The sequence below is a fragment of the Pteronotus mesoamericanus genome, unplaced genomic scaffold (assembly GCF_021234165.1).
Source record: "Pteronotus mesoamericanus isolate MK-2021 breed Mesoamerican mustached bat unplaced genomic scaffold, CSHL_Meso_final scaffold_167, whole genome shotgun sequence".
Lineage (NCBI taxonomy): Eukaryota > Metazoa > Chordata > Mammalia > Chiroptera > Mormoopidae > Pteronotus > Pteronotus mesoamericanus.
The window spans coordinates 12,417,226-12,432,512 of NW_026555308.1; the positions used below are offsets into that span (position 1 = coordinate 12,417,226).

The 15,287-nt window shown below is 40.0% G+C and overlaps 1 protein-coding gene across 3 annotated transcripts in view; it reads right to left on the reverse strand.

Annotated features, from left to right (window-relative positions):
* Nucleotides 1–13,643, reverse strand: part of MARF1 (meiosis regulator and mRNA stability factor 1) — a 43,276-nt gene extending 29,633 nt beyond the window's left edge. For 2 of the 3 annotated variants that reach the window (XM_054589618.1, XM_054589617.1), the window contains exons 1-6: nucleotides 13,549–13,643; nucleotides 9,987–10,188; nucleotides 6,968–7,684; nucleotides 6,063–6,231; nucleotides 4,999–5,225; nucleotides 3,601–3,718 (exon numbers count right to left, since the gene is read on the reverse strand). In XM_054589618.1, the coding sequence (XP_054445593.1) occupies nucleotides 3,601–3,718; nucleotides 4,999–5,225; nucleotides 6,063–6,231; nucleotides 6,968–7,684; nucleotides 9,987–10,130 (1,375 nt within the window). In that variant the 5' untranslated portion in view covers nucleotides 10,131–10,188; nucleotides 13,549–13,643. The remainder of the gene's footprint in view (nucleotides 1–3,600; nucleotides 3,719–4,998; nucleotides 5,226–6,062; nucleotides 6,232–6,967; nucleotides 7,685–9,986; nucleotides 10,189–13,548) is intronic. The other variant, XM_054589619.1, reaches the window with a different exon arrangement.
* Nucleotides 13,644–15,287: the final 1,644 nt, after the last annotated feature.

Sequence of the window (15,287 nt, forward strand, 5' to 3'; positions counted from 1 at the left end):
ACACAGATCAATGGAAGAGAATAGAGCCCAGAAATAAACCCATGCCTTTATAGTCAATTAATATTTGACAGAGGAAGCAAGCACACATAATGGGCTAAAAATAGTTCATTTAATAAATGGTGTTGGGAAAACTGCACAGGTACATTCTGAAAAATGAAACTAGACCACATTCTTAAGCTACACACAAGAATAAATTAAAAATGGATTAAAGACTTAGGGGAATTGTTCACCAAGGTGGGAGTGATGTGGATACTCCAGAAAGATTTCATTGGAAAGACTTTCCTAACTTCTGGCCAAGGTGGAGGCATAGGAAGACACGCTTCACTTCCTTGTGCAACCACAGAATTACAAGACCTTATAACAAACAACACCCAGAACTGCCAGAAAATTGGGCTGTATGGAAGTCTAACAACCAAGGATTTAAAGAAGCCACATTCAATCAGACAGGTAGGAGGGGAGGAGATGGGTGGAGAGGAGCAGAGATGTGGTAGCAGGGAAAGAACAGTCCCATATCCACATGTGGTAGATAAAAATTGGGAGGGATACCAGGCCAGACTGCGCAGCCCAGGACTCTAGCACTAGGAAGATAAATCCTGGTAACTTCTGGCTGTAAAAACCAGTGGGGGTTTGGGTGGTGGAAAAAACTGCCAGATTTTCAGGAAACTCTGCTTAAAGGGCCCGCATGGACTTAAAATGTGCCAGGCAACCTCCAGAAGCCAGGTAGAAGCACTGTCCCCTCTCTGAACCCTCCCCCACACAGAGGCCAAAGCAGTGAAATGGGTTGCCCTGCCCTGGTGAGTACCTAAGGCTCCGCCCTATACAATTTACAGGTGCCTTTTCTATTATAGGTCACACTACTAAGACAGGGAGACAAAGCAGCTCTACCTAATACACAGAATCAAACACAGGAAGCCTGCCAAATTGAGGAGACAAAGAAATACGGCCCAAATGAAAGAACAGAACAAAACCCCAGAAAAAGAACAAACCAAACAGAGACAGCCAACAGATGTAGAGTTCAAAACACTGGTGATCAGGGTGCGCAAAGAAATCATTGAGTATGGCAACAAAATAAAAAAGACCCAGGAAGAAATGAAGCTTACACTAAGTGAAATAACAAAAAATCTACAAAGAACCAACAGAGGAGGGGATGAAGCAGGGATTCAAATCAATGATCTGGAACATAAGGAGGGAATAAGCATTCAACCAGAACAGCAAGAAGAAAAAATAATTTAAAAACCCAAGGACAGTATAAGGTGCCTCTGGGATATTTCCAAATATACCAATCTCTGAATCATAAGGATGCCAGGAAGGGAAGAGGAAGAGCAAGAAATTGAAAACTTATTAGAAAAAATAATGAAAGAAAGCATCCCTAATTTGGTGAGGGAAATAAACATACAAGTCTCGGAAGCAAAAGAGAATCCTAAGTAAGTTGGACCCAAAAAGGACCACACCAAGACATATAATAATTAAAATATCAAAGGTTAAAGATAAAGAGAGAATCTTAAAAGCAGCAAGAGAAAAGCTGAGAGTAACCTACAAGAGTCCCCATAAGACTGTCAGCTGATTTCTCAAAAGAAACTGCAGGCTAGAAGGGACTGGCAAGAAGTGTTCAAAGTGATGAAAAGCAAGGACCTAGAACTTAGATTACTTTATGCAGCAAAGCTATCACTTAGAATGGAAGGGCAGATAAAGTGCTTCCCAGACAAGGTAAGGCTAAAGTAGTTCTTCATCATCAAGCCAGTATTACGTGAAATATTAAAGGGACTTATCTATGAACAAGAAGATGATCAAAACAATGAACATTAAAATTTCAACAAATTAACAACTATCAACAACTGAATATAGAAAAACAAACTAAGCAAACACCAGAACAGGAAAAGAATCATAGATATGGAGATCATTTGGAGGGTTATCAGGTGGGAGGGGGAAGGGAGAGAATGTGGGAAAAGGTGCAGGGATTTAGAAGCATAATTGGTAGGTACAAAATAGACAGGGGCATGTTAAGAACAGTCTAGGAAATGAAGAAACAAAAGAACTGACATGCATGACCCATGGATATGAACTGAGGGGGAGATTACTGGAGGGAATGCGGGTACTGAGCAGAGTGCGGCAAGGGGTGAAAAATTGGGACAACTATAATAGCATAATCAATAAAACATATTTTAAAAAATGGATTAAAGACTTAAATGTTAGACTTGAAACCATAAAAATCCTAAATAAAAACAAAGGCAGCAAAATCTCAGATACTATTCACAGCAATATATTTTCCGTTATTTCTTCTCAGGCAAGGGAAACAAAAGAAAAAATAAACAATGGGACTACATCAAACTAAAAAGTTTTTGCAGAGAAAAGGAAACCATCCACAAAATAAAAAGACAACCCACTGACTAGGAGAACATATTCACCAATACATCTGATAAGGTGTTAATATCCAAAATTTATAATGAACTTATAAAACTTGACAGCAAAAAGCCCAAACTCAATTAAAAAATGGGCAAAGGCCCTGAATTGACACTTCTCCAAAGAGGACATACAGATGGTCAATAGACATATGATAAGATGTTCAATGGCACAAAGCATCAGAGAAATGCAAATTAAAAACCACAATGAGATATCATCTCACACCTGTTAGAATGGCTATCACTAATAAATCAACAAACAACAAGTGCTGGCCAGGATGTGGAGAAAGTAGAAGTCTTGTACACTGTCCGTGGAAATGCAAATTGGTGCAACCTCTGTGGAAAGCAGTGTGGAGTTACCTCAAAAAATTAAAAATGGAACTGCTTATGATCCACTGATTCTACTTCTGGGAATTTATCTGAAGAAACCTAAAACGTTAATTCGAAAGAATGTAAGCACCGCTATGCTCACTGCAGCATTATTTACAATTGTCAAGATAGGAAGCAGCCCAAGTGTCCATCAGTAGACGAGTGGATAGAACACTTGTGGTACATTGACACAATAGAATACTACTCAGCTATAAAAAGGAAGAAATTTTTACCCTTTGCAAGAGTGTGGATGTATCTGGAGAACATTGTACTGAGTGAAATAAGGCAGTCAGAGAAAGACAAGTACCATTATGATTTCACTCACATGTGGAATCTAATGAACAAACTGAACTAACACGCAAAACAGAGAGAGACTCATAGACAGACAGCAGGCTGACAGTTCTGGGGGCGGGGGTTTGGAAGGTGGAGGAAACAAGCAAAAACCAAAAAGGACTCATGGACATGGACAACAGTGTGGTGATTCAGGGAGGATAGGGGTAGGTGGAGGCGAAAGAGGGTATAAGGGGGATGAATGGTACTGGAAAAAACATACCATAATAAAATAAAAACTACATTTTTTCTTTTTTAACATAATTATATTTTCTTTAATAAACTCGGCCCCACAAGAATCCTTACTCAAGTTCCAAGGAGAAAATACAGTAATCCATGTAGACCCATTTTTTCCCCCTAAACAGTTCTCAGAGATAAGCATAAATATGCCTTATGTATTTTTATTTTAGCCTCTTAGGAGTACACTTTACTTTAACGTGTCTAGCTCCTATGATAACTCCCGGTGTGTTAAGCTGAAATGAGCATATTTTTCCACACTTACTTGACACAAGAACCACAGTGGCTGGAGCAGTGTGTGTATTTGCAAATCTTCGGAGACTCTGGCGGAGTTTATCATCAGCAGCATTCTTTGCAGTAGCATTGATGTGGGCAACAGTTACCTGCATTTATTTATAATAAAAACAAATGACCAAAGACTGAGGTGAGAAAATCACTACACGTTCTGCCCATCTCTTAACAGACTGTCTTTGAGGAAAGAAACTCTTCCATTATTATTATTATTATTGCAATTTCAAACAAAAAAATTACAACCAGATCTCCATAATTTCAGGTTTGGCTCTCCATAAGAATTAGCTGGTTCCATTATTACTCCTGCTGTCATCTCTAATCTTTTGCTTTTGCACTTCATCCATCCCCCTTTCAGAAAACAGGCAGAGAAAAGGAAATGAAATTTGAAGTAGTTATATGAGCTCTCACGAATAGCTTTTGCCAACAATTTGGGAGAGGCAGAGATTCGATATATAATTAAAACAAGATTTAGGGTTATGCTTGCAGTCTTTTGTCTATGCTGTATATACATCATCCATGGCTTTCAGGATCTTGGGTTAGGTGGTGGGTGAGGAGAGACATCTAGCCCTTAGGGAGCTAAAATGTGCTTATTCCTATTAAAATTATCAGGCTCACATATAACAGTCTGTAAAGCAAGGAAAGGTTTGTTTTGAAAGGTGCTGCAAAGTGCTGCAGTTACATGCAATACACAATAGAATTATTAGTTTTTATAAAAAACATAAACTTATAATTTTAGGCATCAATATGGCAAATCAATGGAATTACTTGTCTAAGAGTCAAAAGAACTGGATTCCAGTTCCAGAGAACAGACTTTGGGATCCATCTGGATTTAAATCCTAGTTCACCCACATACCGGCCATGGGTAAGAAAGCTGCTTAACCACTTGGGGGTTCTCAGTTTCATTTGTAAATTTTAAGTAATAAATCCTTGTTCACAGAGCAGTTATGAAAAATCAAAGGAAATGATATATACATGTAACCACTGAACTGGAAGCGCTAGTCACATATAAGCTGCATTATTGATAGATCAGACCTGATTAAATGATTCCTACTAGAGCAGGCACTTGAATGACGTCATTTTGTTTAATGACATTTTGTTAAAACACTGATGAGATGCTGTAGGAACTTGACTCTTGTTTATGTCAATTAACCTATGGTGATGGTTTCATTAAATGTCATTTCACTTGAAGTTGCAGAACCTATTGACAACATTAAGTGAGGACATACTGTACTTTAGAAATAACCTTTTGCTAATTCCCTTTATTTGCAAACTTAGCACAAATGCACAGTACTGAACAAATTTTGAATTGTCATTCTTAAAAAAAAATCACATGTACCCATTCTGCCATAACAGATTAAACTTTTTTTTTTACCTGGCAATTATTAAGCTCTTGAATAACTTCTTTGTTTTCTTTACTAATGTCACACACACAGATGAATTCTGCTTCTCTGTGGCCTTTAAAAAACTTCTCACGGATTCTATGTACAACAGCAGAGGCTGAGCGGCCAGAAGGAACTGAGCAGTTTTCAATATCCCAAAAAACTCCAATAGGGGGTAAGTTTTCCAGCACCTGTCCGGCTAGTGCAACTTCTGGTGACCCTTGAGAAATATTAACACTTTGAATTATACATGATGAAAGAGAAATGGCAAAATAAAATAGCTAGCTACCTATCATTCTTAGTGGTAGAAAAATGAAATTATTGATGGATATTAATTTTAAGGATACGAACCTCACTGTTTGATCTAATAAAACAAACCACCCCTAGGCTGCCATAGTATCTACAGTAATTATTCCTATTTTTCAGGTGAGAACAAATCTAAAAGTCAAGTTACTTTAAGCCCATAATCCATTGCAAAACAGAAGCCATTCTCATGCTGGCCCCCTGTGCGTCTCTGAATACGAACTGACACACAGGTGAAGGGACACTGCCTCTCTGGGACCTGATTTTCACGCTCCACGCATGCTTCTCCACCTACTCAGTATGAAAGAATAATGAAAAGTGACAAAAGGTGAAGTTTTCACTATCCTTGATTTTAAACGATTTTTAGTACAGCATTATCATCTGATTTAATATTTTAAATAAATAAACTATCACATTAATTGTGTTTGGGAGAAATGCTCTTAGGTTTTCACTTTTCACCAGCCATTATTAAATCTCTCTAAATACGAAGTCCTTCTAGAGAATAAACAATTAACATACTCCCCATTTTTCTATACACTGGTCTCAACTAGCCTCAGCCTAATAAAAGGGCAACCGACTTACTCATCCATAAAAACTTTAAAAAATTTTTTTTACCAAGAGATAAAACGGAGACTCACATATACAGTAGCTTTAGAACCACTAGGACTCTTTTTAAAGGCAACTAAATGCAGAGTTAGTATCAGATATTGAAAACTATTTAAATATGCACATTTTATACCATATTATCATTTACCAAATTTTGAAGCAGCTTTGTCTAGACCAGTTGCCAATAACAATGTGGTCTCCTTCCCTTTGGTTCCACAGCCATTACACAGAGGAATAGCAACAGGTGCAGTTTGAGTATTTGGAGGTGGTATATTTGGCCAGACTTTAGCAGCAGCAATTATACTATTTCTTGCTGGCTGTTTTAAAATTTTTAGAAAAAAAGGTTTCAGGTACATCATTTCAGAACCTAGAGTTATATACAACAACTGAAAATGCATTCTAAGTGTTTCTCCTTTCCACCTCTTAGCCTTTAATAAAATGCCTTTTCAAATCATCTTTCCCAGAACTGTAAGTGTTCAATTCATAAGTTCATGTCAAGAAGTAACTTGAAATGATCAGGGGAGAGAGTCAAAAGATCAGACCTTTACATTCTGGGGTATGCATCTGCTGCCATGGACACCTCGGACACACTTTACAGAAAGGGAATTCAAGTCTTCACTTAAACATAGGTGGGACTGGACCAAGTTTCAAGTTCCCCAAATTACTACAAAAGGACAACATGCAGTTACCTACATTACATGAATAGGTCCGTGTATAAGGTGAATATTGGCTATATGAAATCACAATCATGCCTCTACCTTCAAGGACAGAACAGAACATGAGGCTTTGCTGAACTAGGTTCACATGCAGAAAATAGATTACAAGAGGCCCAAAGGATGTAAACTATATAAATAATTATTCTCTCCCTATCTGAATGGTCCCTCCCCTTTGCTGCTTCAGAACCAGCAGAAGTTATGCCAATGGGAAGAAAGCTACACCATGGAAGGGTCTCCAACCCCACGTTCAATTAAGGTTTTTCAAGACACATCCACTTTAAAAATGTCATCCCTTAAACCTCGGGGCCCCCAATATATCAAATAAAAAGATACAAACCTTGTTTAGACAGTCTTCGCAGTAAAGGGAGCCCTTCAGACACACCGGAGGGACCACATTTAGGTGCAAAGAGTTGGTGCACAAGTGAGGCGTTAGCTCCGACTGTGCAATGTGCTCTTCCACGTGCCCTGGAGCCCCGCTTGTGAAATCAGAACAGGGGAGATAGCCTGCGGAGGTGCAGCCCTGGACAGCCGGGAACTGATGCAGCTTGTGCACGTTACCATGGCATGACTGGAAATGGAACTTTCCACAACAGGGCAGGTGTTGGCAGGAAGAGAGATTACTTTCTAGACACATGCTGGGAAAGTCACTTGCAACGCTGGCCATATTGTTCCTAGCTAAGGCATTCTGGAGTGAAGACGCAGACTGGAAAGCAAATCCTGACCCTACCTGACATGTGATTGTCCTGGTGCTTTGCGAATCTAAGAGTGTGCCCGTGTGAATCAAGCTACCACTACTTCCGCCGCCACCACTGCCACCGCCACCGCCACCGCCGCCGCCACCACCACCACCAAAATGCATTGGTGAAGTGGAGGGTTCATTAGTGCAATGAGCACAGCAGCTTACTTTGGGGACAGCTGGAAGCTGTATTTTAGTTTGCTGAAGAGTGTGAATATCTGGAAGTGGAACTGCTGGAAAAAGTTTAGAGCCAGCATGAAGGGGAGATGGTACATCCTTTAATTCCACAGCAACTTTCTTGTTCTCCATGTAATCTTTCTGAGGGGAAAAAAAAAACAAAAACCAGAACACCAGTCAATTGAACGAAGCCAGTGGTATCTGGTTACATCCTACTGCATTCAACAATGGAACAGTGTTCAATCCTGTGTATACCACCCAATCATGACCCAACAAAATGAAAGAGTAGCTAAAACCAGGGGCACTCTTCAGAGAGGTGTGTAGGAGGTGAACATGGAAAAACAACCAAAGTTAAGACTATGTTCTTCCTGAATTTTAAGAGACTAGGGGAAGGGTCGTCAGCTAGTTAGGTTAACCATCTACGTCTCAGTTACCTCCCTTTAATAACTTTCTCTTGCCCCACAGTGTCTTCTGAACACAAAATAGGTGGTATGAAAACAATAGTCACAAACAACATTCAATAAAGATGGCTTACAAGCCAAGTGCTTTGAGTAAAATACTTAACAGTTCTTGCAGTCAAATCATAAGGGGTTTTAGTAAGGTCCTCCAGAGATGATTCCAAACAATATGGATGAGCTCAGCCATCTCCCCAAGTAACCCAACTGTGGAAAAGCCTATGAATGTGCTGCTGATGACATTTAGCAAACCCTAGGATATCATGACCTACAGCCATAACGCCAACAATTATTCTGTAGCCAGTGAAAAAAGTTATTAGGAAACTGGGAAAAGGTACGAGAGAAACAGTTTGTCATGTTTCTCCAACAGACATGGGAGGCCAGTATATTTATAAAGGATGCCACATGGCAGTGGTGTCAGAAGCCTGGGTTTGCACGTGATACTCAACAGTTTGATGGCACTGAGTAGTTACCTAACCTCTCTATGCTTCTATTCTCTCAACCCTCAGTTGGGAACACCAGGATGCACCTCCTAAAGCTGTTAGAATGATGAGCTCTCAGCAGAGTACCTGACCCCTGAAAGGAGATCTAACTGATCAAGAGCTTTTATGGACTGACCGTAGGCACTATTAAGATGAAGATGATGCCCTTATATACTGTTTGAGATATGCTCATCCTTTGGAGCATAGAAGGGTCCATCTGACTGCTATGATTTCATTCCCTGTGCTGTGAGTCTATGCTCATTCAGGAGAAATCTGGATTTTCAGTTAGACTCTTCCTAAAAGGGAGGAAACAGCAATGGGCTGACGATCCAACAAGCAATGTATTCTGTCCTTTTGTTAGTTATAGTTCAGGTAGAAAATGAACATACTCGCATTCTGATTTATACAGATTTGGCCCTTATAGGCAGGGTTATTGTGAGTTGGTCCCTTTGAACATACTCAAATCTGGATGCCATTGACAAAAATCAGGTTTCTGGATCTGTTAAGCCGAGAATGCAATTTGGTATCACGTGATTTCACAAGGGTCAGACCTGGCATTCCAGAAAAACTTGAGCTGCCAACTCTTGTCCCTAAAGTAAAATATTTCTCAAATGACCCGAATTACTGATACCATACAACAAAGATAACTATATAATGACAACCTTAAGAAGACAGGGTGTTTGATTTTTTTTAAAAAGTTCACATTAATGCCTTTATATAAATTCATCATAAAGTCTCATTTAAATCTCAAGTACAATAGCAAAAAGAAAAATAGAAAGGTGGTAACCTTATACATGAAATGAAATCAGAAAAAGTAAGAATCACTATGAAAAGGCACAGAAAGAAGTTAGAGACATACTTAAATATTCAAGAGAAATCTTGAACAGAAAAAGACTGTCAATAAGGTTCTATCAATCTTTCCTGAATTATAAGACTCAAAACTCAGAAGGCTACAGTAAAATAAAATCTATTTTATACTTTTCTCCAATTTTATTCTATAATGTGGATTTTATATTTTGAATCTGTGACTTTAGTGAGAAACAAATTTTCCCAAAATGTTAACATCAAATATTTAAAGCATCTAGTGTTGACCTGACTGGTGTGGCTAAGTGGGTTGGGCATCTTCCTGCAAACCAAAGAGTCACTGGTTTGGTTCCCACTCATGGCACATGCTTGGTTGCGGGCCAGGTCCCCAGTTAGGAGCATGAGAAAGGCAACTGGTTGATGTTTCTCTCCCTCTCTTTCTTCCTTCCTTCCTTCCCCTCACTCTAAAAATAAATAAGTTCTTTAAAAAATAAAAATAAAGCATCTACTGTTACTTAAAGCAGAAGTACAGGTGTTAAAAAATTATGGTCTCATTGAGCCAGGAATTATAATAATATGCTACAAGAAATAATATAAGCATGATACAAAGAAACAGCACAGACTCCAGGGAGAGACTGCCCCAGATGGAGCTCTCATCTATTTGCATTGGGTATTTCTATGCCCTTAGTCTTGCACAGTTACCGTTTGGGGACTAAGTGGCAACCTCTGCTCAGGACGAGAAAAGCAATTAGAGAATTTCCAAAGCCATGGCTTAGCATCATTATCTTGTTGAGGCCATCCAAGCGTTCTACTGCAGGAGTTCTCAGTTCCGTTTTCTTCCATCATACACCCACACAAAATTGTTCAACATTCTTTCATCATTCTTTTCTTTCATTCTTCCACCCTGTTAAGAATGAGATTTCAGTGTTATTTATATGCGTAAGTACAAAGTTTACTATTAAAATGTGAGACTGCAACTATATTTATGGTGCCATGGCTCCCAACAAGACAAATTGCAAGGAACAAAAGTGGAATAGCTTTCAAAGCATATTACATGTTATTAAAATTTGGTGAACTTGGTTGACTGTTAATGCTTAAATTCTGACTGCATCAGCCTGATTTTTAAAAATTCTGTAATCTTCCACTCCTCATGTTCCACAGTTCTTCCAATAAAGATGAACTCTGGATGGGCCCTATTTCTTTTCTATAAACAGCCATGCTTGAGAGAAGTACTAGCAAAATCTTGGACACCTGCCTATCTCTGAGTGAAAGCTCTTCTCATCACTTAGCTGGAGACAACCTCCTCCAGCCCTGAGCAGACTTTTCCTATGGTTTTTCTTAATTCTTCTCAACCATTTCTCCCTAAAGACTCTACTTGTAAGAGTCAAAAAGTTAACAGTAGAGAGCTGGTAATTTTCATAAAAGAACTACTACATGTCCTCATTACCAATTATGTAAGACTTTCAAATTGACTTAAGAGCAACCTATCCCACTGTATCTTTGGTGAGTACCAAAGTTCCAGATTATGTGACCTCTGTACACTTTGATTTTGATTGTGCTAAGAACAAATCAAACCAATTTCTAATTTTACTTATTATGAAAGTGCAATCTGGTACCAACCAAAAATCTAACAAGAGAAATCTCAAGTCACAGATATACTATATCTACTCCAATGCAACAACACTTAAACAGTACAACAAAAGCAGATCAAATCAATAATAGCTATCGGGCATGGAGGCAGCCTGCCAATGGTAAGGACAACTGAATCTCATTTCCGAGTCCTTGCCATCATACCCCAACAATCACCTACTCTTAACTACAGTGGCCATTGTAAGGTTATTAATTTATCTCTCAGAAATTTAACCTGGGCATATAGAAAAAAATTCCTTTTAGCTCTCTCTCTGGTAAGATCCTCATTTCAAGCGACTTTAACATTTACATAGGAGGGTGAGGGGCGAGATGACTATACGAGAACCATATTTAAGGTATTAGACAGCTGATCACATAAAGCAGGGGTAGGCAAGCTATGGTCTGCCAGCCAAAACCAGAACACTGTTTGTATTTAAGTGGCCTTTGAACTGTAAGTACTTTACACTTTTAAATTTTTAGGAAAAAAATCAAAATAATACTGTTCTATGACAAAACTGCATGAAATTCTAATGCCCACACTCATTTGTTTTAAGTACTGTCTATGCTGATTTTTACACAATTGCAGAGTTAAGTATTTGCAACAGAGACTATCTGGCCTACAAAACCTAAAAATTTACTATTGGGCACTTATGTCGAAGTTAGAAAACTTCAATGAATTTTTAGTTCTACTCCTGAAAAGTATGGTTAATTTCTCCCCTGTTCACCTCACGGCATTACTGAGGGTGAAAAGTTTAGACAAAAGAGCCCACCATCTGTTTGTTTTCACCAATATATCATCTCTGCCAAGCAGAGAGTCTTGCAACTCAATATATACTAAATAAATATTTGTATTTTACCTAGCTGTTTACAATTAAGAGTTAATTTGGAAACAAATTAAGTTAACTGTCATAATGTTAGTAAATTATGCTACTTGTTTTTCCTCTTAAATACAGCTTTTGTATTTCCCCACAATCTCCTCTAGATCATAAGAATTTGGATGTTCATGATATATGCAACTTCAGCATTTTCTTGCAAACCTCTTCAAGGCCAGTCCTGAAAATGAGCTGACAGGAAGAGTACAGTATAGTTTAATAGGGATTTTTACTTAACATTATTTCTGCATTCAGCAAATACTTAGTATTTACTAGGTAGCAGGCCTATGCTTGGCAGAGACACAATTATGAAAACAACCAGACAATGAAGTGCATTTATGTAAATTTTTTTCCATAGTAATTCTGTGAGATAGACACAGAAGAAATTGGCCACATCTTAGGAGAAAACAGAAGTTTTCTGGAGATTTGTAACTTGCCTAAGATCACACAATTAGAAGGAGAGCAAACTAGGTTTGCCTACTTCTACCTACCATACCAAGGCACCTTCTTTATTTCTCAACACAGCATTACGGAGTACACACGTATTAGCTTGTTAGTGGCCTGCACCTGGAAATTTTCTCCAATATTCCTGGGAATGCCACTAAGTAACTTAGGGAGCCAAAGCAAGTTCTCTTTGATATGAGTTTAAGTCTTACTTCTGCCATTATTTCTTGGAATCTCTGAGCAATTCAGACAGTGTTTGAAAGCACAGATTTGGAAGTCAAACTGTCTGTGTATTACTCCCCAATTCTGCAGCTTCCTCTCTGTGCAGTTTTGGAAACTCCAAACCTCAGATCCCATCTGTAAAATGGGCCTTATAACAGTAGCACCCTCATAGGACTTTAGTTTGGATTAAATAAGACAACCGAAGTAGAAAATTTAACAGTGGCTTTCTCTTAACACCCCATCTTGTCCTCAACCCCTACACCACCCCAATCCCATTACTTACTTTTTCCATAGCTCTTTTATCTAAAATTGTCTTATTTGCTTTATTTTCTGTCTCCCACACTTGAATAAACTCCGTGACAGCAGGGATCATGTTTTCTTACCCATTTTTGTATCTCCTGCATCTAGCACATATCAATAATAGCTGAACGAATGAGGAGTTACATGAATGTCTAGGAAGACCGTTGAGGTTTCAATCTCCCTCTACGCAAACAGAGCATGTACTGCTAAGAGATGTTAGGAAATTGAAAAAGATATAAATGTAACTGGAGTGCTCTTGGTAATACCAGAAAGGTGCCTGGGAAACTCTAAAAGGTGTATCAAGGTGTCGCGTTACAATCAGTAGTGGGAGCGGCTCCAGTCCTAAGAAAACTCAACACTACCCTTCAAACCAGAGGCACCCCAATGTTGAAAAACTGAAGAGGATGCAATGTGCTCTGTGGCGCTGCAGATAACACCCGCCCCGTCTTCCTCTCTTAACCTTCCAACTGTGCAAACTCCTCTGGAAAGGCTGCTCTCCACACCTGGAGGGCCCCATCGGGAGGAAGGAGACAGGTGCGGGCGGGGAGCCAAACACCCCCAAAGTACAACAGCGGCGCGGCAGTGACAGTTTTGAACGGACACGAAAGGGAGAAAACCCGAACCTTTAGGAGGCGCTTAACTGGTGGGTCTCAGTCCTTACCCTCGGACTAGTCAACCTTCTGCACTCCGACCAGCAATAGGAAGGGTAAGGGCGGAGACACTCTTTCCTCCAACCTGGTGACCCCAGAGCAATGAGCCCATCATAGAGTAGTTCCCAGGGATGCCTGCACACTCACCTCAGCGGCCAGCTCCACCTTCGCTCACATTCCGACCCCGCCGCCTTCCCCCCGCCCCTCCAAGCCCTTTGTTTTGATTCCCGACTCCGCAGCCCCCGCCGCCGCCGCCAAGCGCACCCTCCACTTCCGCTTCCGTACCGCACCGCACCGCACCAGTCGTAAAACCGACGCCCTTTTCTTTCCCTCGCTCCGCCCCTTCCTCCGGCCCTCCCTCGCCGCCAGGTCCTCTCCGCGCAGAGAGTGCTGGGAATCGGGGGGGGCGGGGCCTCGCGGCCCTGCAGCCTCGTCAGGCTCAGTCCCCTCCCGATAAACCTTTAAATAGAGACCTTCCCGGGGGGCGGCTCGGGCTTTTTTTGGGAAAATCCTCAATTTAAGGAGGCCTTCATCCTGGCTTATCGTCGTGGAGTGGAAGGAACTTAAGAGCAGTGAATTAGGGAGTTTGTGAAGTGGAACCAGGGGAAAAAAACCTGCCAACCAGGGTTTGATACAATGCAGTTCTTTTCGGTCTTTTGAGGAGAGGCGGTTTAAATTGGAATTCGATGAAATGCCCGAATGTTATGGTTTTCTCTCTCCCCCTCTTTCTGTGTCTCTGCCTCTCCATCCTCTCTCGCTTTCGTCTTGTCACGTGATGGTTTTACTTAAAAAAAAAAAAATTAAATGACGCATATTTTTCACAGCATACTTAATCTAGTGCAACCTAGCGGCGAGTGGGAAAAAAAAAGTCTCAAACGAGCTAATCTCTTAGTCCTTCGGGCCGGCAGGACTTCTCGCAGGGTTATGACCCAGCTGGCAAAAATAAAGTGTGTACTAGGACTAGGCTGGATGTTGTCACCAACAATTAAGAGGGCCGGAGCTTGTTGTAAGTCAACACAAGTTTTCCAGAGACAGGTTGGGCCGGCAAAAAGTAGATCTTGTACTTCCAAAAGCCTTGTAGAGCAAATAACAGAATGTGTTTTAGGTGGATAGGTACCTTCTGTTTGGTTCCCCTGCCTCCCCTTCACCTCAAAATCTACTTTTACCTGAGATAAAAAAAAGTTTTTTTTTAATTCAGTAAGCGCGATGGTCATTTGCAAAACTGCCAGCAGCTCACTACTTCCTGTTTTAAGTTAGAAAAACAAAGCACCTGTAGTGTCTAAGTCTAGGTACAGTTTAGCATGTGCTAGTGGAATACTACAGAAAGTTTATAGCCAAGAGACAGATTCTCTTTGCAGAAAAATCAGTAATGAGAACTTGTCAAAAGAGACCTATAGTCCCCACAACCCGCTGAGTCTTGAGACTGCAGTGTGAGGCAATTTCATTAGTCAATCCAGTCTGTGGGGTGAATTTCTGGGGAAGCTAAAACATCGTGGTAGACCTGTATTAAGGAGGGCAAGATCAAACACATAGCCGAAGAATCATTTGTGCTTGAATTTCATTTTCCAGTAGGCAGATGACAAGTACACACCCATCATCTGCCCACTTCGGTATTTATTACCGCTGAGTAAATCTTCATTGTGTCTGTGTGGTGAGTATTTTCTGAGTGGGAATTAGAACAGATGATAAAGCAACTCTTTCTAGAGTTTTGTTTTGCTTTGCTTTGTTTTGTTTGTTTTCAAGTGTCAAGTATGTTTCTTTTTAGGGGTGTTTTTCTTTCTCCTTATTCCACTTGAGTATCTCTGAACACAGGCCATATTAACTAAAAGTATAAAAAAGGAAACAAATTGGATTTTTAAACATTCTTTTTAAAAAAGTTGTTAGCC